The sequence below is a fragment of the Lampris incognitus genome, chromosome 9 (assembly GCF_029633865.1).
Source record: "Lampris incognitus isolate fLamInc1 chromosome 9, fLamInc1.hap2, whole genome shotgun sequence".
Classification (NCBI taxonomy): domain Eukaryota; kingdom Metazoa; phylum Chordata; class Actinopteri; order Lampriformes; family Lampridae; genus Lampris; species Lampris incognitus.
This window is the reverse complement of record NC_079219.1, coordinates 52050107-52076357: the sequence shown is the minus strand read 5'-3', so window position 1 is coordinate 52076357 and position 26251 is coordinate 52050107. Positions and strand designations below refer to the sequence as shown.

Below are 26251 nucleotides of genomic sequence, written 5' to 3'. Positions count from 1 at the left end.
TCTGTAGTGTCACGTGGAGGTCGGGGAAAGTACCAGTGGAGCGGCAGCCTAGGGTGGTGGTTTCCATATTTAAAAAAGGGGACCAGAGACTGTGCTCCAATTATCGGGGCATCACACTGCTCAGCCTCCCTGGGAGAGTGTACTCTAAGGTGCTGGAAAGGAGGCTCGGACCGATTGTCGAACCTCAGATCCAGGAGGAACAATACGGATTCTGTCCTGGCCGTGGAACAACTCTTTACCCTTGTGGAAGTGCTGAGGGAGTAATGGGAGTTTGACCAGCCAGTCTATATATGTTTTGTGGACTTGGAGAAGGCTTGTGACTGTATACCCCGGGGCACTCTGTGGGAGGTACTGCAGGAGTATGGGGTACCTGGGCAGTTGCTACAAACCATCTGGTCCTTGTATAACTGAAGTGAGAGCTGTGTCCGCATTCTCGGCACAAAGTCAAACACGTTTTCGGTGGGTGTCGGATTCCGCCAAGGTTATTCCTCGTCTCCGATTCTGTTTGTGATATTCATGGACAGGATCTCAAGTCGCTGCCAAGGTGAGGAGTGTGTCCGTTTTGGGAACTGCAGAATTGCATCTCGTCTATTTGCAGATGATATGGTTTTGTTGGCTTCATGGGAACGCGACCTCCAGCATGCACTGGGGCGGTTTGCAGCTGAGTGTGAAATGGCCAGGATGAAAATCAGCACCTCCAAGTCTGAGGCCATGGTTCTTTACCGGAAAATGGTGGCTTTCTCCCTTTGGGTTGGGGATGAGTTGTTGCCTCAAGTGAAGGAGTTCAATTATCTAGGAGTATTGTTCACGAGTGAGGGTAGGCTGGAGCGGGAAATTGACTGGCGGATTAGTGCAGCATCAGCAGTAATGCGGACGTTTTACCGGGTCGTTGTGGTGAAGAGGGAGCTGAGCCAGAGGGCAGTCAATCTTCATTCCAACCCTCACCTATGGTCATGAGCTCTGGGTGGCTGAAACGAGTTTCCTCCGTAGGGTTTCTGGACTCAGCCTTAGAGATAGGGTGAGGAGCTCGGACATCTGGAGGGAGCTCTGGGTAGAGCCTCTGCTCCTTTGCGTTGAAAGGAGTCAGTTGAAGTGGTTCGGGCATCTGATTAGGATGCCTCCTGGACGCCTTCCTTTGGAGGTTTTCCGGGCACGTCCAGTTGGGAGGAGACCCCGGGGTAGACTCAGAACTCGCTGGAGGGACTACATGTCCGATCTGGCCTGGGAACGCCTTGGATCCCCCAGGAGGAGCTGGAGGACGTTGCTGGGGAAAGGGACATCTGGAATGCCTATACTTAGCTTGCTGCCACAGCAACCCGAACCGGGAGAAGCGGCTGATGAGATGATGAGATGAGATGAGATGAGATGAACTGATTTCAGAAGGCTCAGATCACCCGGCGCGCCAGTGCAACGTCAAACATGTCAAACAAAGCTTATACTTAAAAATAAATAAAATAAATAAAACCTCAAGGCAGCAAGGTGGCCCAGTGGTTAGCACTGTTGCCTCACAGAAAGAAGGTCATGGGTTCGCACCCCAGGCCGTCCCAGGTCCTTTCTGCCACCAAAGTATGTACGGTAAAATCCTGAGTGTTAATTTAACTCTGAGAGTGTACAAATGGACCCGAAAGGGACCTGAAAGGATCCATTTGTACACTCTCAGAATTAAGTTAACACTCAGTTTTTTACTGTGTGGATGTCCCTTAATTTCCTCCATCTAAACCCCGACAAAACTGAAGTTCTCTTAGTTGGTCCTCAGAACTTTGCCCCTGCAGTTGATCAGTTTATTGGTCCACTTCATTCAATCATCAAACCTACCGCTAAAAATGTTGGTATTGTAGGGAATTCGGAGGGCAGTCCGCGATCCTGTGTCTCCCGCTCCGCAAGCGACAACGTTAACCAGTCGACTAAAGGGTCCTACCCGTTAGTCAAGGACCAACGTGTCGACTTATTCATGCACGCTACACTACCCCCCTCCCCTCTTTCGGGAAGCGCGCTCCCGCGCTTCAGCATATCAGCTCCCTCGGGCATCTGAGCGCACGCGCTTCCAATGACCTCACCAGCCCACTTCTGACACCAATGTAGCGAATTCGGGGAGCAGTCTGGGAGACCGTCGCCACAGCCGCGACGCGAACCCATGTTTCCCGCTCCGCAAGCGACAACGTTAACCAGTCGACTAAAGGGTCCGACCCCTTAGTCAAGGACCAACATGTCGACTTATCCATGCACGTTACAGTATTATCTTTGACCAGAATATGTTTTTCGATAACCATGTTACTAAACTTGTCCAATCCCGCTTTCTTCAGCTACGAAATGTTGCAAAAATCAGAAATATTTTGTCGAAAAATTCACATTTTCATTTTCTCTCGTCTAGATTACTGTAACTCCCTCTACTCTAGCCTCAACCAAGCTACTTTAAATTCGTCTACAGTCGGTTCAGAATGCAGCTGCTAGACTACTAACTAGTACTACGTCCTAGGGGTAATATGGGACCCAATATGTAATATGTAATATGGGAAGCCAATGGAGGGATCCAAGAATATATTCTTGCATATTCTCGCATTCCTCCATTGGCTCCCCGTAAAATTCAGAATAACCTATAAGACTTTATTGATTACATTCAAAGCACTGCATGATTTTGCCCCGTTATATATCTGATCTTCTCATTCCTCTTCCCGACCACTCCGATCCTCAAACCTCGGTCTTACATCCGTCCCTCACGCCAACTGCAAAACAAAAGGTGACCACGCCTTTGCAGTTCTAGCCCCAAGCTTCTGGAATAATCTTCCCCAATCCATTAGATTTGCTGAATCTTTGGACTGTTTTAAGCGGCTTCTAACAACCCATCTATTCAGACAAGCCTTCTCATAGATTCCCACCCCTGACTTCTGTTTTGTTTCATTCTTAGCTTTATCTGTTACTCCCGATACCATCTTTTTATAATAATTCACGTATTCATTCGTATTTTGTGTATGGAGTGTAAAGCATTTTGTAACTGTGTGTTTTTTTAAAATTGCTATAAAAATGAAATTTTGCTTGCTTGCTTTCCATGCGGAGTTAACAAGTTCTCCCCATGTTTGCGTGGGTTTCCTCCGGGTGCTCCGGTTTCCTCCCACCATCAAAAAGACATGCATGTTAGGGGTAATACTCCTGTCTGTGCCCCTGAGCAAGGCAATGGAAAGAAGAACTGGAGTTGGTCCCCGGGCTGCTCCAGCACCATAGGATGGGTTAAAAGCAGAGGGTGGATTTCCCCGGGGGGGGGGGTTATGTAAATATAAAGTATACTAGAAGAATCCTGCTACAATGTAGCGGTTTGGTTATCCACCCGTCTAAATCTCCCTCCTCTTCATCCTGCCAACTAACCGCCTTCCCCCTGCCCCTAAACCCCCCCCACTCCAACTCCCTCCCCCCCAAATGCTCAGAATCATCTGAAATGCCGAGAAAAGTGGTTTTTAGCCATTTTTAGAAAATGCATATTTTGCATAATTATGCATAATTATTATAATTATTTTAATTTTCTGCTATTTTTCTGGCCCTCTCTGGAACAATACCTACCACCTCCAAAAAAAAATTGGGATCATAAGTGCATTTTTGCAAAAATGCATATTTGGCATAATGCCAAAACATTTCTAAATCCCAGAAATTTTTTTTTATATAGGTGGAAAAAAATCAAATATGCTCAGAATCATCTGAAATACCGAGAAAAGTGGTTTTTAGCCATTTTTAGAAAATGCATATTTTGCATATGTATGCATAATTTTTAATTTTCTGGGATTTTTCCCTTACTCTCTGAGACAATACCTACCATCTCCAAAAAGAATAGGGATCATAAGTGCTTTAGTTTTCAGTCCCACTATCTACACTAACTAACACACACACACTACGAAAATATACGAGTAGATGTATATGCAAGACTGGTAGCATGTTTCAGGTATCATAGTAACGCTGAATTAACAAGTGACCCACCTTTCCTGTTATAATTAAGACAAATCTGATCCGCATCAGGCATGAGGTTTTTATTTGATTCAGACAGGATTCCTTTGAGGGTCTACAGGGAGATGTGCGCACACCGTCAATTCTAAAAGTTAAGTTTACTTAGAAAAATTTAGGAAACCAATTACACCTGGGAAAAGTAAGTAAATTAATTTAATTGTGTCAAGTCATGTGAAATGAACTTGACACCATTAAGTTCATTTAGTTACTTTTCCCAAGCGTAATCGGTTTCCTAATTCTTTTAAAGTAAACTTTTAGAATTTAGAGCGCACAGGTTGCACATTTGAATGAAGCCTGTTTAAAACAGTACAGAGAACCATGATTAATGTAGAAGTTGGGGTATTTCTTTTATCGCCAGCATGACTAATGTTCCAAATATCAAAATTGCAACATGAAAACAGTTTTCATTGGTTAAATGTATCATAGTGAGGACTTGCTAGCATTTTCATTAGGCAGGGAGGTTATGCAGAAAGAGTCGAGTCAGAGCTCGGCCTTCACTTCTTCTGGCTCTGTACGAAGAATTCGTTGCATGCCACAGTGAGCGCAGCCACCAGGACAACAAACTCCTGAAAGTCCACTTGCCCGTCCTGGTTTTCATCCAGGTCAGTCATGATTTTGTCCACCACCACCTGGTCCTTCCCGGACTGAGCGAGAGCAATAGAAAAGGACAATTAATGTTAGTACCCATTTCTCTGAAGGCAGATAAGATAAAGGGACTTTTAGGAAGCAACTCGCTTTCAAAGTGAACCTTGTGGACGACACAACATTGACAAGCCTTTTCAACTGCGGCTTTGACTTATCTGAAGATGCAAATGCTCTGATGAAGTGTAAATCTGCCTCATCGTCATCGGTTCAGGTGTCATACATGCGAACAGACTTTGGCAGAGTGATGTGCCATTGAACAGTTGACTCAAATCATACCATGATCCGTTTGAAAACATGAACATTATGTAACAAGTGCTGATACATGTAACAACGGGAGATGTTTAAGTTGTATTTGCTAGTCAGTGCCGTGTTCAACACTAGCCGATATGCAAATGAAGGCAAAGACAAGCTGCGATGTGAAGAGTTTTTATCCACGATGCGAATAGTTATGTTTTGCAAAGCGTCTTTAAAGGCTGTTCTGTACAGCAGCCCTGATGTGCATTTTTATTTAGTCCAACATCGTCGCCCACATTTGTGTTTTAGCCATCATCTCAACACCTGAAATGCAAAAGTATCAAAATGGACATTTGTTTGCATGGAAAATCTTCAGCAACACAACTTCAACTTGTTTTTAGGGTTCTGGGACCATTTCAGTTAATGTTGCACTTGGTTTATGGTGTTGACCCTTTTACGTCAGTGGCCACCAACCCTGCTCCTGCAGAGCTCCTGTCCTGCTGGTCTTCACTCCAACCCTAATTTAACTCATCCACCTGGCCAGCAGATAGTCAGTGGAATAAGTTGTGTTGAATTAGAGTTGGAGTGAAAACCCGGCAGGGTTGGAGACTGCTGCTTCACATTGGACCTGCGGGGAAAGGGGCTTTAGATTTGAAAGAACACTCACCGACAGGAAGCCACCGAGTTCCCCATGGAGAAGGTTCTTCATCTCCATTTTACTCAGCTTGTATTTGTCGCCTTCTCTCGAAGAATAGTTATGGAACACCATGATAAGGCCCTCCATTGCCTTTTCCAACTGGGAACTCATTTTTTTTTTTTTTTTTTTAATTTCAGGCCTGTGAATGAAAACCCAGAAAGAGTTTCACTACCAAAATGCAGTTTATGAAAGATTTAAAACAAACAGAGGAGTGATTTGACCAACAGCCGATTTTTAAAGTCAACTTGTTGAGTTGGCTCCAGCAGACCTACATGTAAATTATCTTCCGCTGTGGAAATGAACCTGCCTTTGGTGGCAGCTGAAACAAAAAAAACTTGACAGAGTTCATTCTTGGTTTTGAATAGTCAGTCTTAGTAGGCTTTACTGTCGACTGCGGTATCTCCACCGCCATCTTTCATGAAGACTCATGACTTTCCTCTGCCCTCCTTTGGCCGGGCAAAACATCAGAGGCATGAAAATCTCAAGAGTGTAAAAAAGCCCAAACACTGATAACACTTTGTGAAGGTTCAAACTCTGCAGGGAGAGCTGGCCAAACGTCACCGACAGAGTCAGAACATTTAAATATCTAACATTACACCGGCCTTCATGAAGCAGACATCTGAGACAGTCCTACATGGGGGGCAGCAGGTCATTTCACCCTATTTCCATTTCCCAGGAGAGGACAAAGGAGAGGCCCCCTGCGAGGCAGGTGACGTCATGACTGGTTGCAGATAAAGATGGGGTTTATCACATTAAACAAAATGAAGCTTCGAGCCTCTTGACCTGAGGATCACTCAACAAAGTTGGGGTGTCCCAGATCATATGGAACTTTGGAAGCATTTGGGGTCTGGCAAGCAGACGAGTCCTCTCCTCAGCAGGCAGACATGCAACATGCAGCATTAATAATGCAGCGCTGCGCCACTGTGTGCAGGAAGATGAGTAACCCAAACTCTGAAAAAGATTCCGAATACCTGTAATATCTGGAGCCATGCATGACACATCAGCCAAGAAAGGAGCATCTCATTGGGCTGATTAAACAAGCTGCGTGCCACTTCATGCATTGTTAATAGTAACGGAACCGTCTCCCTAGGCGTCTTAGTTTCTCCAGGTGGAGTCTGGATCCACCGCGACACCGTTAAGGACACAGGAGCTACAGATGCAACACGTCCCCTATGGAAACACCTCAGCATCACGTTGTGCGGGTCTACTTCTGCTGACAGGCGACTTCCAGCAGCCGCCTGCGCGGTGTTCATCCGCAGGTCTGACGTCTGACTGACTTCGCCGGGTTTCTGAAATTGCGAGAGCAGCAAAACGAGCGGACTCACCTCACCGTGGACGCTGCTAGCAGCCGTTAGGAGGAAGTGGCTTCAGCCTCTAACTCGCCGGTTATATATTATAGCGCTGCCCCGCGAGGGCAACACCTCCGGCAGCAGCGTGCGCGTCACGTGCACGCACGTCACTCACCTGACTATATTGGGCGACGCGGGCCGGGTCATTAGTTAATTGTTTTATTAGCGGGAGGCCATGCGTCTTCTGTGCGCAACTTTGTCCGCATTCAGATAAAGATACTTAACCTTGTTTAAAGCAACAACAACAACAAAAAACTCGGTTCATTTCCCTTTGGCCTCAAGGCTGCTCACACACACACACACACACACACACACACACACACACACACACACACACACACACACACACACACACACACACACACAGAGAGAGCGTTTTGACATAGATAACAGAAGAAGGGAAACGTTAACAGTCGATTGACTCGACTGTCCTGTGAACTTGTTCATCTTCATATCTTCATACCTGCTCTCAGTTTATAGGCCACTGGTGGTTTTCTATTCAGCTTATTTTGTTCACTGGTTCTGACACGTCTAAAAACATCCTCAGATGGCTGGAATAAGCTACCTGACACACATGTAGCACTTTAATTCCTCATTTATTATTATTATTATTATCATCATTGTTATTGTTATTATTATTATTATTATTATTATTATTGGGTGTGAAGCCGTGTGATTCACAGCTAAACAGACAAAAACTTGATATATAATCAACGCACATTCGATTTTTATCGCTGAATTAATTAATTGATGGATTATAAACGGCAATGTTGCACATACAGTCACTAGTCATCTATGCTAACTTGTTAGCTAACTAGCTAGTGTGTAGATCATGACATAAAAATAACAGCCAATTTTATTCTGAAATGAACCACCAGAACACATAGAGTTTGTAAACTGAAGACACTGTACACAGCGAATACAGGGGGGTAGCCAGGAACCGCCGCAGCCGGGATTTGAACCCGGGTCGCCCGCACTACGGGCGACTGTGCTTTTTTTTCTCACTCTTTTATTCTATATAGGAAAAAAAAACATTCAAAATACAAAACACATATACCAAACCAAAATATTTCACAACCCCATGGAACTCTACAGAATCGAAGAGGACAAGAATCAAAAATTACAACACAGGTCGACAAAACAGAAAATAGTTATGCAACCTGCAGGCCCCGGCATGGCTTCCACCCTATGGACCCCCTCCAAATCAAAGAAATCAAACAAAAAATACACACATACCACACACAGTATACTGTTCAACCAAAATCCAACATCACCCTCCCTCCATCCCCAATCACAACAAAAGTGCTCCCCTCTACAAATCCACCAGCAAACTCTTCTTCTCTAACACAACCACAACATATTAACACCTCTTTCACCTATACGCCTAAACATATTCCACACCTCATCTTTCCTCTTTTCATAATGGGCTATATTCCTCCTTAGCTTGACAGCAAACCTTGCATGGCTTAAAACAGAATTTAATAAATTAACATGACATCCTTTCACTTTGCCAGCGTTAACATTGGATAATGCAACTTTTCGCCACTAACCTTAAAGTGGCAGTAGTGAGCATATCCAAGGTAAACCATTCAGGCCAAGAGCCCAATTATAGGCATGCAGTTTGTGTAGATGCAAGTTTTGCGTGATAGCTAGTATACTTATGTGCATGCACACAAATATTTGGCAGTATTTACACCGTGTTTAAAAACTGGCAAATACATGCTGGGTAAGCAAAATTGCAATTGTAAAAGATACCAAAAGAAAGCTGCTGTAACACTGAATTGAATGGGGGGTGGGGAGGGCGTGAAGCAAATAAGTCACCTATCATATAAATGAGAGTGAGGGTAGGTTGCAGCCTTACCAAGTTTGTGTGGTTGGTGTGTGACATGTTGCTTTAGACAAAGGCAATAACTCCATTTTTACTAAAGTAGAACAAAAAAGGGTGTCTCAGAGCGTCTATAAGAAAGCATCTAGATACCTGAAGATAAGTTAGTGAGCGAGTGAAGGAACGTGAGAGATATCCTTCTTTACAGATGAGAAGGCCAGAAATAAATAGGGAGAATCTCTACAGTATCCGCAGGTTTAGAATTGCCCTGTTGAGGAACTCGTTGTGCTGGTCACAGAAAAACATCACCGCACACATGTAGGCAGAGGGAATACTGAGCGACGTGGACCAAAGTGGTTGGCGCCTGCGGTCCAGCTCAAAAGATTGTGACAAGATCATTTAACTGAAGAGGCCATAAAAATTAAGAGCAGACTAGTCCTCTTGACTCTTCTGTTTATTGAATGCAAAATTGAGGTTTTAATCTTCATGGGTAAGTCCAGGTGGCCAGGGTACAGGCCTCTTGAAAATTTACATGCAACCTGTTTGCATGTTTTACATGGAGCCTCATTTCCCTAAAAAAATTTTTTTTTAAATGCAATAGCCTACACAAACAAGTGACAGAGCTGCTCCTGCACTGTAAAAATAATAACCATACTAAAAATGTCCTTCTTAAGTCATACTGTCATTAAGATCAACTGGTAAAGCTTAGGTTGCTCTCCACTTTGGACACCCGTACTATCAGTGGATGTAAATGACTTTATCTATCTATCCATTCATTCATTATCCAAACCGCTTATCCTGCTCTCAGGGTTGCGGGATGCTGGAGCATATCCCAGCAGTCATTGCGCGGCAGGTGGGGAGACACCCTGGACAGGCCGCCAGACCATCACAGGGCCAACACACACATATTCAGACCTAAGGACAATTTAATACAGCTGATTCACCTGACCTACATGTCTTTGGACTGTGGGAGGAAACCCACGGACACGGGGAGAACGTGCAAACGTCACACAGAGGACGACCTGGGACGACCTCCAAGGTCGGACTACCCCGGGGCTCGAACCCAGGACCTTCTTGCTGTGAGGCGACTGCGCTAACCACTGTTACTACCATGCCACTGAATTTCCGTCAGCTAAACAAAAGCACATCTGGGATATCTGGCGCCAAAAGCGGAAAATCAGGGGTCATCTTGACTCCCCGTCTTTGAGGATTAAAAATCAAGTCAGACAACTTGGTGCAACTGTGGGCTGTGATGAAAAATGTCACAACGTTAAGTCAATAACAAAATCAGTCTATTATAATCTTCAGAATATAGTAAGAATTAAATGGTCAGCGGCATAACAATGTTTAGAAAGACTCCACGCATTAAAACTATTACAATGGTCTTCTTTATTATAACGTCTCTCCAAAAAGGTGCCGGTAACTTCAGCTCATTCAGAAGACTGCTGCTAGTGTCCTGACAAAGATAAGAAAGCTGAACAAATGACACTAATATATGGTGAGGCTGCATTGCCTCACATAGCTGGAATAAACTTCCAGAAGGCCGAAGGCTTGCCCCAACAGTGGCCTCTTGTAAAACTAGGTTAAAAACGCTGACGTTCTCCACTGACTGAATAAACTTGAAATGAAAACAGGAATTGTGTTTTAACTTTTTAGCTAGTTTCCCCAATCACATTAGACACCTATTCAGGAGTTTATGCAAAACCTCCCACAAAAATTCAGTTTTTACTTATTTTACATCAAAATCTAATCACTTGAACATCCCCCGAAACGGCCGAGACGTTGTGATTGCGTCACCGAGTCCTAGCGGGCGGGTGAGCAACACTCCCAACCAATAAAATGTTTTGCACAGTCCACACAAACCCTGAAGCATCAAATCACATTCCCCTGAATGCCATTTCACATTGTATTTAAGCCTACTGAGAACTGAACTTTGACCCTCATTCGCTTTGCACTTTGACCCTTGCACTTTGACTCCTTTTATGATTTTAATGCCATCTTTGTATTTCTTTTTATCTCGTCCTTATTTCACGCATAAGGCAAAGCACTTTGGGTTGCCATTGTGTTTAAAATGTGCTATTAACAATTCTTGTCTTGCCTTGGCTAAAGAGTTAACATCTATTCCTCCATCTGACCTTAAACTTGCTAGGATCACCTCATTGTTGGAAGAAAAAAAACCCCATCACTTTGGCTCATAACTGCCAGCCGGTCCCAAAGCTCAAGCAAGAGGCATGCAATCAGCTCTCTTTGTTTCTATCAAACACACACAAAAAATAAAACTTGATCTAAGTAATTCTGGTTTCAAGAATGGTCCCTCCAGTGAAACCACTCCTTTTGCTGTTACTGAGGCACTCACCAAAGCCAAAGTTGTGGGCAGGACCTCAACAGTTGTCCTCACTGACCTATCTGCTGCAATTGACAGAGTGAATCATTAGATTCAACCGTTGACATTTTCGGGCCTAAGCATTGTTTGCATTGCACCCAAGTGGTTCAAATCATACCTGACACGGACGTCAAACCATGCGTCATGGAGGGGTCAGGTGCCCCTCGACAAGTTAAAAGAAGCATGCCTTGTCCGCGGTGGTGTAGCGGTCTAAGCATCGGCTTTGTGTCGATGCAGCTGCCCACTGGGGACTGGGGTTCGCGCCCCGGTCTCGTCAGATCCGACTATGGCCGGACTCGATGAAGCAGCGATCGTTGGCAACGCTGTCTTCGGGAGGGGGGCGGAGTCGGCTTGTGTTCGTCACGTGAACGCGTCTCTGTGTGTGTCTGAAAAAACAGTGGTTCGGCCTGGAGTCGCCTTGTCACGGAAGTGGGGAGGCGTCTCCTTCGAGACTGCCGGCCGGAGAGATGCAGTTGGCGAACGCATGCAGTACGAGGGTGGGTGTTTGAATTAAAATAGGGATCGATTGGCCACTAAATTGGGAGAAAAAAGGGAAAAATCAGAAATAAATGTAATAAAGGGAAAAAAAAGAAGCATGCCTCAAGGTTCAGTGCTAGGCCCACTCCATTATAAATTCTCTACTACATCTCTTGGTGGCGGCACGGTGGTGCAGTGGTTAGCGCGGTTGCCTCACAGTAAGACGGCTCTGGGTTTGAGCCCCCGAGGTAGTCCAACCTTGAGGGTCGTCCTGGGTCGTCCTCTGTATGGAGTTTGTATATTCTCCCCATGTCTGTGTAGGTTTCCTCCGGGTGCTCTGGTTTCCTCCCACAGTCCAAAGACATGTAGGTCAGGTGAATTGGCCGTACTAAATTGTTCCTAGGTATGAGTGTGTGTGTGTGTGTGTGTGGGCCCTGTGTGATGGCCTGGCGGCCTGTCCAGGATGTCTCCCCGCCTGCCGCCCAATGACTGTTGGGATAGGCTCCAGCATCCCCGTGACCCTGGGAGCAGGATAAGGGGTTGAGATAATGGATGGATGGGTGGATGGATCTCTTGGTTTAACATTCTCTGCACACAGATTTCCAACCAATTATACGCTAATGTTGCTCAATTCTATCTTTTCCCCCAGAAAATGCTGAGGTGTTGGCAAAGATTATTGCTTGCCGGACTGAAACATCTGCTTGGATGAGGGAACAGCACCTCCAGCTCAGCTTGTCCCAAACAGAGTTACTGGTCATTCTGGTCAGTTCCTCTGTCTGCCCCAAAGAAACATATTAATCATTATTGGTACATTGGTAAACACATCCTACCATTCCTCAAGGAACAGACTTTTATTTGTTGACAACATCATCAATGTCAGTCATTCCTGCTGCTCTGCCTTGTGTAACATTTGGGGAGATAGAGCAAGCATCTATTTGAAATTTCTAGCCAAGACTGCAACAATTGCTTTATTAAAATACAATTTTTTTTGTAATGTTCCACTTCCAGAGTGCCCAGAGTTGTGTCATCTGAGTTTGCACACTGACACAGTGTGAAGTACACCGCAGCAGCGAGACCTGTGTGTAAGGAGCGGTGCCTGGGAAAGCGATAATAGTTGCCTAGTCAGCACTTGCCTTTACACACCGTTTTGACCCGAGTCTACTGTTGTGCCCCTCTAGTACCTGCATCAAATTCCCTTGTTGAACGGATATTTCTGTTATAGCGATACTTCGCTTTGTCCATCTTCGCTGTGGCTCGATTCTATCATCACCCCCTCTTTATGATACCCCTCTACGGCAGGGGTGGGCCATCATGTCTTTGTATGCTACCAGTTGATTGCAAGTGGCCTCCGAGTGGGTCGCTGGACAATTTGAAAAATCCATACAAGAATATACACTCATTTTGCCAGTCATCTGTTTACCCTCGGACTTGCTGGTTTAATCTCGGATCTCAAAATGTCCCTGTCCCGTGTGGCTCTTTGGCCCTTTCTTCTTTTGCGAGCGTCGCCTTATTGCCTCCTCCCCCCACCATATTTTCCTCTTTCTTCAGTTTATTACTAGGTGTATTACCTTATGACAACCAGCATTAATGAGTGCAAAGGCAATTTGTCTGCCATATAAGCATATATGATGTTTGCTTACTTTTCATCTTGACCATGTATGGTCTATATTATGTTTAACTTCAGTCTGTATTGCTTAGATAGATGCTTACAGCTCATGTGTGGTAGAACAAGGGCAGCATTATAGGGTCTTCTCCATATGAACAAATAAAGGTCTATTGTTAGCTGTCAGCTTTATATCAGAGGAATGTATGGGGAACTCATCTGAGTGTAACACGGTCTGAAGGAACGGCCCTGGAGAACTACAAGCTGGAAGATAAGGACGAGAAGAGACCTGACTTATGAGCTCTTTGAACAATATGAAAATTCTGTTATCCACTGGGATGACATATCCATCCATCTATTTTCCAAGCTGTTTATCCTTATAAGGGTCGCGGGATGCTGGAGCCTATCCCAGCAGTCACTGGGTGGAAGGCAGGGAGACACCCTGGACAGGTCGCCAGTCCATCTCAGGGCAGACACATTCACACCTAGGGACAAGTTAGTATGCCAGAAATGCACCCTGAATATTAAATATGAATTTGACATGAGGACACTCGTTAGCAATCTAAATGCGGTTTGAGCCCCGCAGAGCTTTGCCCAGGCTGTAACCCTGCTATGTTAAAGAGGTACTTGCTGTTTGGTTTCATGATTTACATATACATATACTTTCACCGTAAATACTATAAACGCCCTTTGCATTAACCACGCAAAACTAACAAACATACGTGCACACACACACACGCAAGCACAGACACGCACACTGAGGTAAAGTGAATCATATGCCAGAAAAGTTGAAGTGCTAAACAAGGGTGACACCTGCTGGCCATTTGTACACAGTGCAGTGTACAGCATGGGGGTTTTCCAGAGATAGTCACTTTTTTTTCTCACTTGATCTCAGACGGTCATAGATGACGTCACTGTGAGCGGGAGCGTTTGAACGACCGTCCGTGCAGTATTGGAGTACGCGATGAACTTTTCACTCTAATTGCTACCTGAAAATAGTTTCATTTATTTAACACAGAAGGTGATCTATACCCATCTATACCCATGTTTCACTAGTTTCATTGGGGGGGGGGGGGGTATCACAATCAAACAACCCCTTCGTCTCACCCCCAGTAAAAGCCCCCCCATCCAAATTCAGGGCAATCAATTATGACTCGAATGGAATGGCTCGTGCCCTCCTCGAGAAGCGTGCCTCCACTGAGAAACCCTCTCAGGCCACTGCCAAAGTTGTGGACTCGCTCGCGGCTACTGTACAAAACCTGCTAAACCAGGAGACCATACACAGTAGAAAATACAACCGATAGATTCAGAAACCGAGAAGCTTCAAAAGGAAAACCATCAGCTAAAAACATGAAAATGAATGAGGTGCAATTCTACGGCAGATGACGGAAATTGAAGTTATATGTAGTGTAAGAGGAGAATGGTGAGGACATAAGGAGAATAACCATAACTATTCTTCCTAACGTTGCCCTTGGGATCTGTGACAAGCTGCCGAATGTGGTTGACGTTGTTCATCGCCTGGGTCCCAAAGGGAGGATGGTTCCCCCCATACAACGGTGATGAGATGTTCCACGAAATTCTGCAGGGACGTCATCTAGCGAGAGGCAAAGCTTTCCGAACTCCCGCGCGACAACAAACTTCCCATCGTGGAGGCTTTGACTCCGGAGGACAGGGCCGCCAAGAGAGAGGCGTTGGCCGCTGGTGAGGAATCTGAGAGAAGAGAGGGGAGGGGAGAAAAAGCTTCATTCAGGAGTCCCTTTGCTTACGTACATCGAAGGCTGGAAGATTGATTGCCTGTCAGGAGGTGAAATAAATAACTTTATAAGTTTTACCATTGCCCTCATTAGCTCATATAACACACGAGGATGCGATTACTACAATAATCAGATTAGGTATGAATGTGTGTGTGTGTATGTGTGTGTGTGTGTGTGTGTCCAGGGTGTGTGTGTGTGTGTGTGTGTCCAGGGTGTGTGTGTGTGTGTGTGTCCAGGGTGTCTCCCCGCCTGCCGCCCAGTGACTGCTGGGATAGGCTCCAGCGACTCCGAGAGCAGGATAAGCGGTTCAGTTAACAGATGGATGGACTTTTAATAAGTGGCCTCAGAGAGATCTCGCTATTATCGGTAGAGTGCTTCTTTCTAAGGCAAACGGTCTTTCTCGGTTAGTTTATGCTGCCTTGCCCCTTGTTTGCTACAGACTCAGCTTGTGAATATTGTAGCGAATTCGGGGGACAACGCAACCACAGGAACTGCCGCGGCCGGGAAGCGAACCCGTATCGCCCGCACCGCAGGAGGCATCGCTAACCGCTCGACTAAAGGCTCAGACCCGCGAGCCAGCGGCCAGCGTGTCTACTTATCCATGCACGTTACAATATTTACTAAAACCTTCTCAATTGTTATAAGGCATAACAAGAAACACAAGCTGAAAAGAATCTGTCTTGTCAAACGTTTGATCAGAAGGTGGTGTCGAAGGAGTTTATTTCATGGACATTAACATCAACTTCACGATCAATCGGCTAGGGCGTCCGGGTAGCGTAGCGGTCTATTCCGTTGCCTACCAACACAGAGATCGCCGGTTCGAATCCGCTTGGTGGGCCGCCCTACAGACACAACTGGCTGTGTCTGCATGTAAGCCGGATGTGGGTCGCTGCACCAGAGCCTCCTCTGGTTGGTCAGAGTGCCTGTTTGGGGGGGGGGTAGCGTGATCTTCCCACACGTGCTACGTCCCCCTGGTGAAACTCCTCACTGTCAGGTGAAAAGAAGCGACTGGAAATGGAGGAGGCATGTGGTAGTCTGCAGCGCTCCCCGGATCGGTAGAGGGGGCGGAGCAGCGACCGGGACGGCTCGGAAGAGTGGGGAAATTGGCCGGACACAATTGGGGAGAAAAAAAGGGGGGGTAACTTGGCTAAAAGGGTCTTCATTGCATTCTATCCCATGTACTACCTTTAAAACATGTGGTGGTTTACAATATCTGCTGGCTGACATGTAACTACACACCTGCTGAGATTCCTCTAAAGCTTTCCAAGTTTCCAGAACAAGCTCTTTTAGCATGGAAACTGTTTTACGGTCACAGTTCCCCCCTCATAAAGCCCTTCTGTGGAACAACAAAGAGAACAAATCCATCTTCTTTCCTACCTGGAATGCGAGAGGCGTCTCCTTTGTTTTATACTATTTGATAAAAATGGGAACCGTCTCTCTTATGAGAAATTCCTAGAAACCTATAAATTTCCTGTACGATCCCAAGAATTTAGCCTTAAACACAAGGCTGTTCCTTCTGGTATCACCCAGCTAATGAAATACCTCTTAGTGTATGGTAGTCATGTCAGGATTGCCTCTCAGCTCATTACATCACTTCTGGACAGGAAATGCAACATTAGCTTTATACAGAATGCTCCCCATGCCAAAAAGAAATGTTCTCCTGGAGGAAAATTCTTCACAAATGATTTAATTTGTGGAACTGAGTCGGAAAAAAAGCTTGGCTATTTCCACGTAAATGTTTTATCTCTAATAAAATAAAAGAAATACATTTCAACATTTACACAGGGCAGCACTGTGGCGCAGTGGTTAGTGCGGTCGTCTCACAGCAAGAAGGTCCTGGGTTCGAGCCCCGAGGTAGTCCAACCTTGGGGGTCGTCCCGGGTCGTCCTCAGTGTGGAGTTTACATGTTCTCCTCATGTCTGCGTGGGTTTCCTTCAGGTGCTCCGGTGTCCTCCCACAGTCCACAGACATGGAGGTCAGGTGAACTGGCCATACTAAATTGTCCCTAGGTGTGTGTGTGTGTGTGTGTGTGTGTGTGTGTGTGTGTGTGTGTGTGTGTGTGTGTGTGTGTGTGTGTGTGTGTGTGTGTGCGCGCGCGTGTGCGTGTGTGTGTGCGCGTGCGCTCTCTGTGATGGCTTGGCAGCCTGTCCAGGGTGTCTCCCCGCCTGCCCCCCGTCCTGATGACTGCTGGGATAGGCTCCCGCAACCCCAAATGGGATAAGCGGCTTGGATAATGGATGGGTGGACATTGTTACACAACATTTATCCATGTAATGAGATATCTAAATACATACACAGCGACAGACAATACATGTCCTTTATGTGACACTGAAGAATCTATGATACGTATCTTTTATGAATGTAATGTCCATAATTGCTGGGTGGATCTAAAACACCACGTAGCTCATTTTCTGAATAGATTGTATATATTCACAGCAAAATATGTTCTTTGTTACTACACACATCACAACAAAGCTGTTGAATTTGTCACTTAACTTTTCAATTCTCTCAAGTTAATTCTTCATCCACAAACATCTTAAAACCACTCCAACACTGGATGTATTTGAATAGAATTTGAATATCTCTCGTTGTCTCTCAGAACGGTAATTGACAAAAAAATGTTCTGGTTCTCAAATATTATGACAGCTTAATGACTGTATAACCCTTACTGTATGTTATCACTGATTTATATTAATTTTATTTGTGTTGACATTTGTTATATCCTTTTTTATAATATTCCTTTCTTGTTTTCTCTTTGTTTCCTATGTTCCTTATCTTTGTCCCATTTCACTCTGTGTTGCATGACTGAAGTGATGACACTGCTTTGAATCTGGTCATATCCAATGTTCGCTACACTGACTATTTGAAATAAAAAGAGGTAAAAAAAAAAAAGAAAAGAAAGATCCAATGCAGTTGTACAATAAAAGTATCCTTTTTTGAAAGATAAAAACTGCTAAAAAATCCTGGACATAGTTTCCCAAAATCTTTTTAAAAACACATTCTCTGTCAAAGGACAAGCCTATAAGACTTAGTCTTTTGTAAACCCTTTTTTTTTTACATGAAAGAAGCATTTCCTTTATTTGCCTCTTGCTTGCTTGCTTTTATGAAGTCATCCTCACCGTGAACTTCCCTTTTTAAGTAAGTTTTATGCACAAGTGTGATGAATCTAAAAACATTTTCATCTGTCATCTGTGTCCTCTGTTTTCATCTTCTGTCATTCATCTCTTAAGTGCGGCCTACATTTAGCCTTGACTTGTGAACCACTGTGACGCCAACTAGGTTGGCACTTTAGGAGTGCTATTCAAATAAACTGACAAATACAAAAAGCTGTTATTTAAAACCCTAAATAATGTCTTCTCCTCTAAATGTCCCAATCAAGTTGTTTTCTGTAACTTGGTACAACCATACATGCAAGAAGTGTGATAACACTTGACCACATTAAAGCTTATAAAACCTGACTTTGAATTTGCAAAGTCTTTGGCACATATGACTTGGGAGCCGTTGCATCCAGCAGCGCATCCTGCAGTACGGCTTTGGTGAGAATGTAATGGGATACAGCCCCTTTTGCAGGGGGATATCTGTCACTACATCGTCCTGACACCTCCCTTGTTATCCGGAGTGCAACATGTTGGATTTCATTCGCGCTGTTGGGTTTATGGCCTCTTAGTGTCTGTCAGATGGGTTGGCGAGCCTGTGTCTCTCAGAGGGCACATGGAGCAGGGGATAACATGACAGAATGCAAGAGGCAGTTGGGGGATCTTGTTATTCTCCATTATTATAATGAGACATTGGCTTTTGCTGCCAGCAGACTTCACCCCAACAGGTAGTTTTCTAGGGGCCATGCTGTATAATATTGACAGTAAGTGTATTAAATCCACAGTATCAGTGCCATTAAAGTATACATAACTGCTCTAATGTTGGCTTTTGGTGACTTCATTAAATGAGGAAATGTGTACAACAACAAACCAAATGTGCAGGTCACCGCCCATCTACGATGTGATGTTGCGTGCTGATATGCATACAACCTTGGGATAATTGCAGAATGGCAACGCACAACAAGAAAGGCTAACAGATGAAAGGCAGTAATAGCGGTTATCAATGGAGCAACAGCCTTGTAAAAATGATAGTGCCGTAACAGCTCTTGCTGCCAGCTTTGGCAAGCCCCACACTCTATCACAGGACCGATAAGAGTACACACGAACTCGGACTTTTACTGACAAAGGGTCTGAAGAGCTGAGCACTCATTTGATCATAACAAAATAGTTTTTTTCCCCCTCTCACTCTCAAGCTACTGTAGAGACTGTCGTCTGGTTGTGCTGCTCATTATTCATTAGAGTAAACTCTTGTTGAAGTTCCGTTTCATCAGCCTGGGCTGTTTCTGGCCTCCCATCCTCTAGGGGGAGCTCTATCACTGACACAGCACCCACTGAGGAGGCTGTGCTTCTGGTGCTGTGCGCTCTCTCTCTTGGCAGCGTTGGCTTGCCCAGAACGCTCTTCAGCTGTGCCCAGAAAAATGCCTGCTGTTTGGCTTGCTGGGGCCATTCCAGGTAGGTCTTAGTGCTCAACATTTTCTTGAGCTTGCAGTATTTGCTCGGCAGTGAGTTGGGATTGATTGGCTCCTTCACGATCAGTATGACGTCACTGAAGGTCTTGCTCATGGCTCTCTGCTGGGCAAAGTAAAGCTCATAGTTGCACCACTCACTGTTCACAAAGTGCCGCGAAAGGACAAAAATGACCTACAAATGGAGAAAACAAGAGACATAAAACTTTCGATGTGATATTTACAACACACAGAATCAAATTAAACCAGTGATGCATTTTTAGGGGGAACTTCTGTGAACTATAAAACACAACTTGGCTATTAAAGATAGAATCTGTAATTGTGTGAAACTTCACTCTTCAAGTTATTATTTCATAATGACTACACATTTTTTTTTTGGCGTAAACTCTGGATGGCGCTCTCTCTCTCCAGGGCTAAGAGGGGAAATCGCAGCAAGCTAATTAGCTGACCTTGAGCACAACAGTTTGCCAAGCTAAATAAACATAGCAAACTGTTAGCTACCCCTAGCGTAGGGTAAAAAAGTCGAGCTATTGATTACTTGCACTGTAAAAATGCTGCAAAGACGGAATCAGTTTCGAATCCTCTTTTGTTTTTCACCTGATGAACTTGTCTGCTCCAGATTCCAGCCACTCCAGCCCTGGCTTCTATGTCTCATGTCTTGTTCTGCTCTGACAACACCATCCCGGTCCTGAGTCCTGCCCAGTCTGCCTCTGTTATCTATTTACCCAAAGCTGTCATTGATTATTCAATCAAGTTTCTGTGTATTTAAGTTTGGCTGTTTACTTTGTTCATTGTCAGAACGTTCCACATCTGTACCGTGTCACCACCACGTCACCGCGTCTCTGTCATGTTCTCGTCATATGTGTTCCTGATACCCTCATGTTTCCTACTAGTAAACCTTCTGTTTCACCCATTACCGCATCTACATTTGGGTCCTCACTTCCTGCTCTTGACGTGACAGAACTTCTTCAGCACCACCTGCGTCCAACACTGCCTTTCTTTTTTGTTGCGTCTGTCATGTCAAATATGGTAGTTCAACCAAAACCCACGAATTAGCCCATGAAATGTTGCAAGATTGTCAATATGACGGTCACAGAAAAATGTTATATTATATCTCTAGGCATGTCTTGTGCAAAGTAAAATACATTTATGAAAGTAGGAAGGCTTCCGGAGTTCGGCAAGCTTGTGTCTTGATTGGCCTACAGTAAGAGGAAGAAGAAAGCCACTTCATTTTGTCATCGTGTTCTTACAACGAATTTGTTCTCTGCATCTAACCCATCCTATTGTATAGGAGCACTAATTGACATATTAGTGCTACAAACAGAAAAAAAGGAAATGTTGGATGCAGGCGGTTCTACCAAAGCGCATCAGGTTAACATATTTCCATTTCAGGAAAGCATATCCAATATTTATTTATACGATGGCAGGAGCGGTGACAAGCTCATAATGCTTTCCTCTGTCTGCCATTGTAAAAAGTGTCCTCCCAGTTTCACAATCCCTTCTCTATTCTCACTTAACACACACGGCCAAATGTCAGAACAAAACAAAAAATGTAAACAAAATGCAGTAACGAAGTGGGGCTCATTTGCCGAGAAGCCACTGTTTCACACTATTACAGACTCTGCCTTTAAAGAAAAGGCTAGTGTCTGAGTTAAAATACTTTATGTTATATTTGAAGTATTGTAAAGCTTTTTTTGACATCACGGCTGATGAAGTTTCACAAGTATGTATTAAAGTGTAGCTGGGTGTTTAGTGAAGCATAGAGAACTCATGTAGGAAAGCTTTCCTGTGGTGTGCCAAACAATGTAATGTAGTGTCAAACTCAGTATAAATTATACTGCATGTTACCTACATTACCTTGCGACTGCTTTCAATGTTCTCAATGATGTTATCAATAATCCACTTTCCTGGCATGAAGTCCCTCTCGTGAATACAAAGGCGGTAGGGGTTCCTGTTGTTCTCCATGCAGGGTAAGAGTTGGTCCCTCACCCAGTCGGCGTCAGAGTGGCTGTAGGAAATGAAGGCGTGATAGGTGAAAATCTCCCTTCCTTCCACCGCTTTCTCCTTGTGAGCTCTGTATTTAGCTCTAAGGATCTGATAGGTGGCTTTCGTATACCAGGGAACGTCAAAGAGGTAGCAGATCAGCATCAGTATCAGCACCACTGTTGCAGTGGTGGCCACAGAAATGATGATGACTAGTCTGATGTCACAGGCCACATGACCTGGGAAGTAATTAGATATGACAGTGTTGAGCAAGGCCTCAGGATGGTAACACTTGTAACTGTCAGGCCAGTCTGTGAGGTTGATCTTCCTCTTTGACATTGTTCCCTGGATAAAAGCATGGATTTCACAGGTACAGTGATAAGGGTTGTTGCCAGCCTTCAGCTGAGATAGCTGGGGCATGTCCTGGAAGGACTCCATACTTATGAGGCCAAAAGAATTACCATCCAGGGTGAGTGCCTGCAGGGATGCCATTCTCCACTGAGAGGGGATGAACTTGATTTTGTTCCCACTGAGAAGGAGCTCTTTGAGGTTGGTGGTTTTCTCAAAGTAAGTCATGTCCAGCTGGTCCAGACTGCAATAAGACAGGTCCAGGAGTTGCACTGTGGTTGGCAGACATTGTAAGGCTTGGCTCACAAACTGGTTATGGTGAGCGATCACCTTGGTGATGTTTTGCCTCCAGGCGCAGTTTTGGCTTTCTTCAGCAGAGCCCAGTTTGTTGTTGCTTATATCGATCACTTGTAGTCGCTGGAACTCCCTGGTCAGATATGACAAGTCTCTCAAGCTGGACAGCTCGTTGTTGCTCATGTTGAAGTTATGAAGGCTCCGCATTCTGCCCTTGTAATCGCAGCGTTGGTTGAAGATGGCTGTGTTGTGCAGGCGGTTGTTGGAGACATCCAGAGACTCCACGCCCTCCATCTCTACCCAGGAATCGCAAGGCACACTGTTGAAGTACACATACTGGATGGAGAGATCTTGAATTTTGTTGAACCAGGTGAAGCGCCAGTCAAACCGCAGCACATCGGGATTACTTATATACCTACAAGAATTGGAGATTTTAAGTGTTAAGTGTTCATGTCAGGTGTATACTGCACTATACATACTCTGTCTTTGCATTGTCATGTCATTTCCACTTTGCCTCTAATATTTATGTTAGAATATTTCATGCATACTTCTACTTTAATAAGCAATATAATACAACATGAAAGCTATAACTGCTAACAGATGGTATTTGCTTCATGGTGTTCCCACAACATGGTCCCGCCCTTGCTCTGTTGATGTGCTCCCATTTGGTGACATTATCTGTAGGCAGACTGTAAAATCAGTTTCCAGAGTTATGCAAATGACATACAGAATTCTATCCACAGAAAACAGGAGACTCCAGCAGATTCAAGAATTTCCCCTCAGATATTGTTCTAGATGTCCTTAATATTCCTTTAGCTTAAAGAAAATACATCTGAGTTTATTCTGTTTGCCCTTCCAAGGCAAACAGTTAACCAGATTCAAGACAACATTGGAAACCAGGTCATGAATGTGAGCTCCGGAGCCAGAAAGTCAGGTGGTGTATTTGACTCAGGTAAGTTAAAATGAGGGGGACGAGAGAGCCGTTTAAAATATCTTTCATTTATTTCTTTTAACCTTCCCTGACCTCTGAAAGTGTATCCAGGACCTTGAGGTGGGCAGAGAAGATCATCGCTGACCCCTCCCACCCTGGACACCACCTCCATCAGGGTCAAAACCTCACACCACAAGGACAGTTTCTTCCCTGTTGCAATTGGACAAATCAAAAGGCCCCCCAGCCCCCCGCTGAAAGACTTACTTTTTGCTGTTTTTATTTTTTCTAGATCTGTTTTATGTATGTATATGTGTGTGTGTGTGTGTGTGTGTATATACATGTGTGTGTTTTGTATATTTTTTTCACATACTCATTTTATTTTAATTTCATTTTATTTAATTTTATTCTCTGTACCAACAATGTCTAGCAAAATTCTTAGTGCGTGTAATGCACACGGCAATAAAATAATTTTTTTTTTGTTTTTTGGATTACCCCCCCCCCCTTTACTCCCCAATTGTACTTGGCCCATTACGCCACTCTTCCGAGCCATCCCTGCACCCCTTCTGCCGATCCGGGGAGGGCTGCAGACTACCACATGCCTCCTCTGATACATATGGAGTCACCAGCCGCTTCTTTTCACCTGACAGTGAGGAGTTTCACCAGGGGGACGTAGCACATGGGAGGATCACGCTATCCCTCCCCCAAGTCCCCCCCCCCCGAACAGGCGCCCCGGCTGACCAGAGGAGACGCTAGTGCAGCGACCAGGACACATACCCACATCCAGCTTCCCACCCACAGACATGGCCAATTGTGTCTGTAGGAACGCCCGGCCAAGCCGGAGGTAACACGGAATAAAAAAATTTCTGATTCTGCTCCATGTTTTTATCGCTGCATTAAGACCAGTATAACTCCCTCTTATTTATAGTTTAAGAATTGAAATAAAGATTTTCCTTCTAACTGGTAAAGAGCAACAGGTCCTGGTGACTGTCTTCATATCAGACCTGTATCTAATGACCTGCTTGAGGGCCCCTGAGCAGGGCCCCTTCTGTTGGCCCCCAAAGGTGACCAGGCCTTCAGTATCATGGCTACAAGGCTTTTGCTGGAGGAGCTCAGGATAACTAAATCAATGTTATCTGTTATTAAATGCCATTTCGTGTCTTTTGCTGGCATTTTGACTGTTTCATTGTATTTGTTGACGTAGCCTACTCTAATTCATTATTATTATTACTATCATTATTGTGGTGGTAGTAGTAGTAGTAATAGTATTCACTGTTGCCATTTTTTTACATTTTTGGAAACAAGTGTGTGAATGCTATGTAACAGAAGAAACTTACCACAGATCCAGTTTATCCAGTTTTAGGTCTGTTATCCTGGAGCTGGCTCCGTCGTCCACAAAAGTGGGTGAACGGGCAAAGTCAATGTACTGAAGTCTCAGCCTTTTGATGGGGGCCACTTGTAAGTTTATCAAAATCATCCTCAGCAAGTTTTCGTTGAATTTACCACGGTGAAAGATGAGTTGGTGGGCTGTAATGTCTCTCAGATTCTTAAAAATGTCCTCCTCAGCCATGTAGTACATGAACTCAAAGAGGTTGCGGAACTGGATGACGCTGAAGGTCTTGTTGGCGAGGTCGCGAAGCATAAGAGGGAGAATGTTTGGCTTTTGGTCTATCACCATGTCAAAACCCATCTGGGTTGTCTGGATAACCTCTAAACTACCAGGCTCATAGTAACTCAGATTGGAAGAGCATTTGATGGCAAAACCCTGTAACCTAATATTCTTCAAGGGTTTGAAGTCCCCTTTCTTTAAGCCAAGCACCAGGGGACCGCCCATGGACAAGACCTGGAGTTTGGCAAATTTGGAGAAGCCATCTGCCAAAGTGGCTTGTTTGTAAAGGTTATTGGACATGTAGAGCTTCTTCAGGTTGGTGAGGGGCATCAGAGGAGTGGCAGGAATTTCCTGCAGGGAATTGTTGAAGATGTTGAGATGCTCCAGGAGGGGGTTGCTCCTAAAAGCATCATCGTGGATGTATGAGATGTTATTGTACGACAGCAGAAGGGTGCGTAGCCGCGGGAAGTGGAGGAAGTCGTTGGCATGGATGGCTGGAAGTATGTTGTAGGAGAGATCTAGTTCCTCCAATGTGGAGGGAAGACGTGTCCACGGAACATGGTCGAATTGTCTCCCAAGGCAGTCTGCAGAGCGGCCATAGTTGTATATGCGACAGAGGCCTCCTGTGGCGTTTGTGGTGGGAGAGAGTGTAGCTGGCAACGGGGATGTGAGGGCTCCGAGGAGGAGAGCACTAAAACTCACCAGTTTCAAAATCATGGCGAGGGACCTGAAAAGGAGAGGAGGAGAGCAGGAAATGAAACATCAGTCTTTCATTGCACAAATGTGACCGATGCTGACTTGTGTCTGAGGTTGCTTCAGTTTGTGTGTTCGTATTGCATTGTGGCCACAACTTTACATTGCCGTGTCAAAAGAGAGAAGTGATACCTCATCTTCTGCATTTGAGTAATAATCAAGCGGATGTACTAAACAAAGGGTTTATATTAGTGACACTTTCCAGTCCTCTCACTCAGCACCATGTCCAGTTAAACAAACCAGACCACTACAAATGGGGTGTTTCATTCTAAAAACCTTCACATTAGTGTGTAAAAAAAAAAAAAAAAAAAAGTTCTTAGATATTTCCAAAAAGTTATGAATTGCTGTATGATTTTAAAAAAAATTTTTTTTAGGCAGAGGCCTAAAGAAAAAAAGAAAGCTAATTACTTTATAACTTTTATTTTTACAACTGACAACCACCTATTAGGACTAAAAGTTTTTTTTTTTTCTCTGTACCGTGTCTCGATCTGGAGCGAAACCCAAGTAAAAGATTTGATTTTACCCCCACAGTTGCTAAACTGCTACTCTATGTTACAATAAAGGCACCCGTGTGTCTCTGCTGTTCACTGTGGCACAATGACACAGCTACCATCCGAGATCAGTGGTAGTCTATCTATGTTGCAGCTGAAGTTTAGTGCAGTATCTACTCCTGTATTTTCACAATGTGTGTCTGGTGTGTGGTGTGTGTCTGTGTGAGAGTCTATAAACGGCCAAACTAAAGCACTTGGGGCCTTGATTCTTTTTGGAGGTTATTGGGGATGATCAGGGGCACCTATACAAAATAGCAGAACATTAAA

General features: G+C 44.5%; 1 protein-coding gene across 1 annotated transcript in view; it reads right to left on the bottom strand.

Moving 5' to 3' along the window:
• Window positions 1-3998: 3998 nt before the first annotated feature.
• The window catches only part of tlr18 (toll-like receptor 18), a 55444-nt gene continuing 33191 nt past the window's right edge, over window positions 3999-26251 (bottom strand). The window contains exons 4-10 of the mRNA XM_056287013.1: window positions 24409-25407; window positions 21376-22558; window positions 19250-19693; window positions 6749-6855; window positions 6225-6287; window positions 5537-5705; window positions 3999-4634 (exon numbers count right to left, since the gene is read on the bottom strand). Coding sequence (XP_056142988.1) covers window positions 4485-4634; window positions 5537-5705; window positions 6225-6287; window positions 6749-6855; window positions 19250-19693; window positions 21376-22558; window positions 24409-25397 — 3105 coding nt within the window. The 5' untranslated portion in view covers window positions 25398-25407 and the 3' untranslated portion in view covers window positions 3999-4484. The remainder of the gene's footprint in view (window positions 4635-5536; window positions 5706-6224; window positions 6288-6748; window positions 6856-19249; window positions 19694-21375; window positions 22559-24408; window positions 25408-26251) is intronic.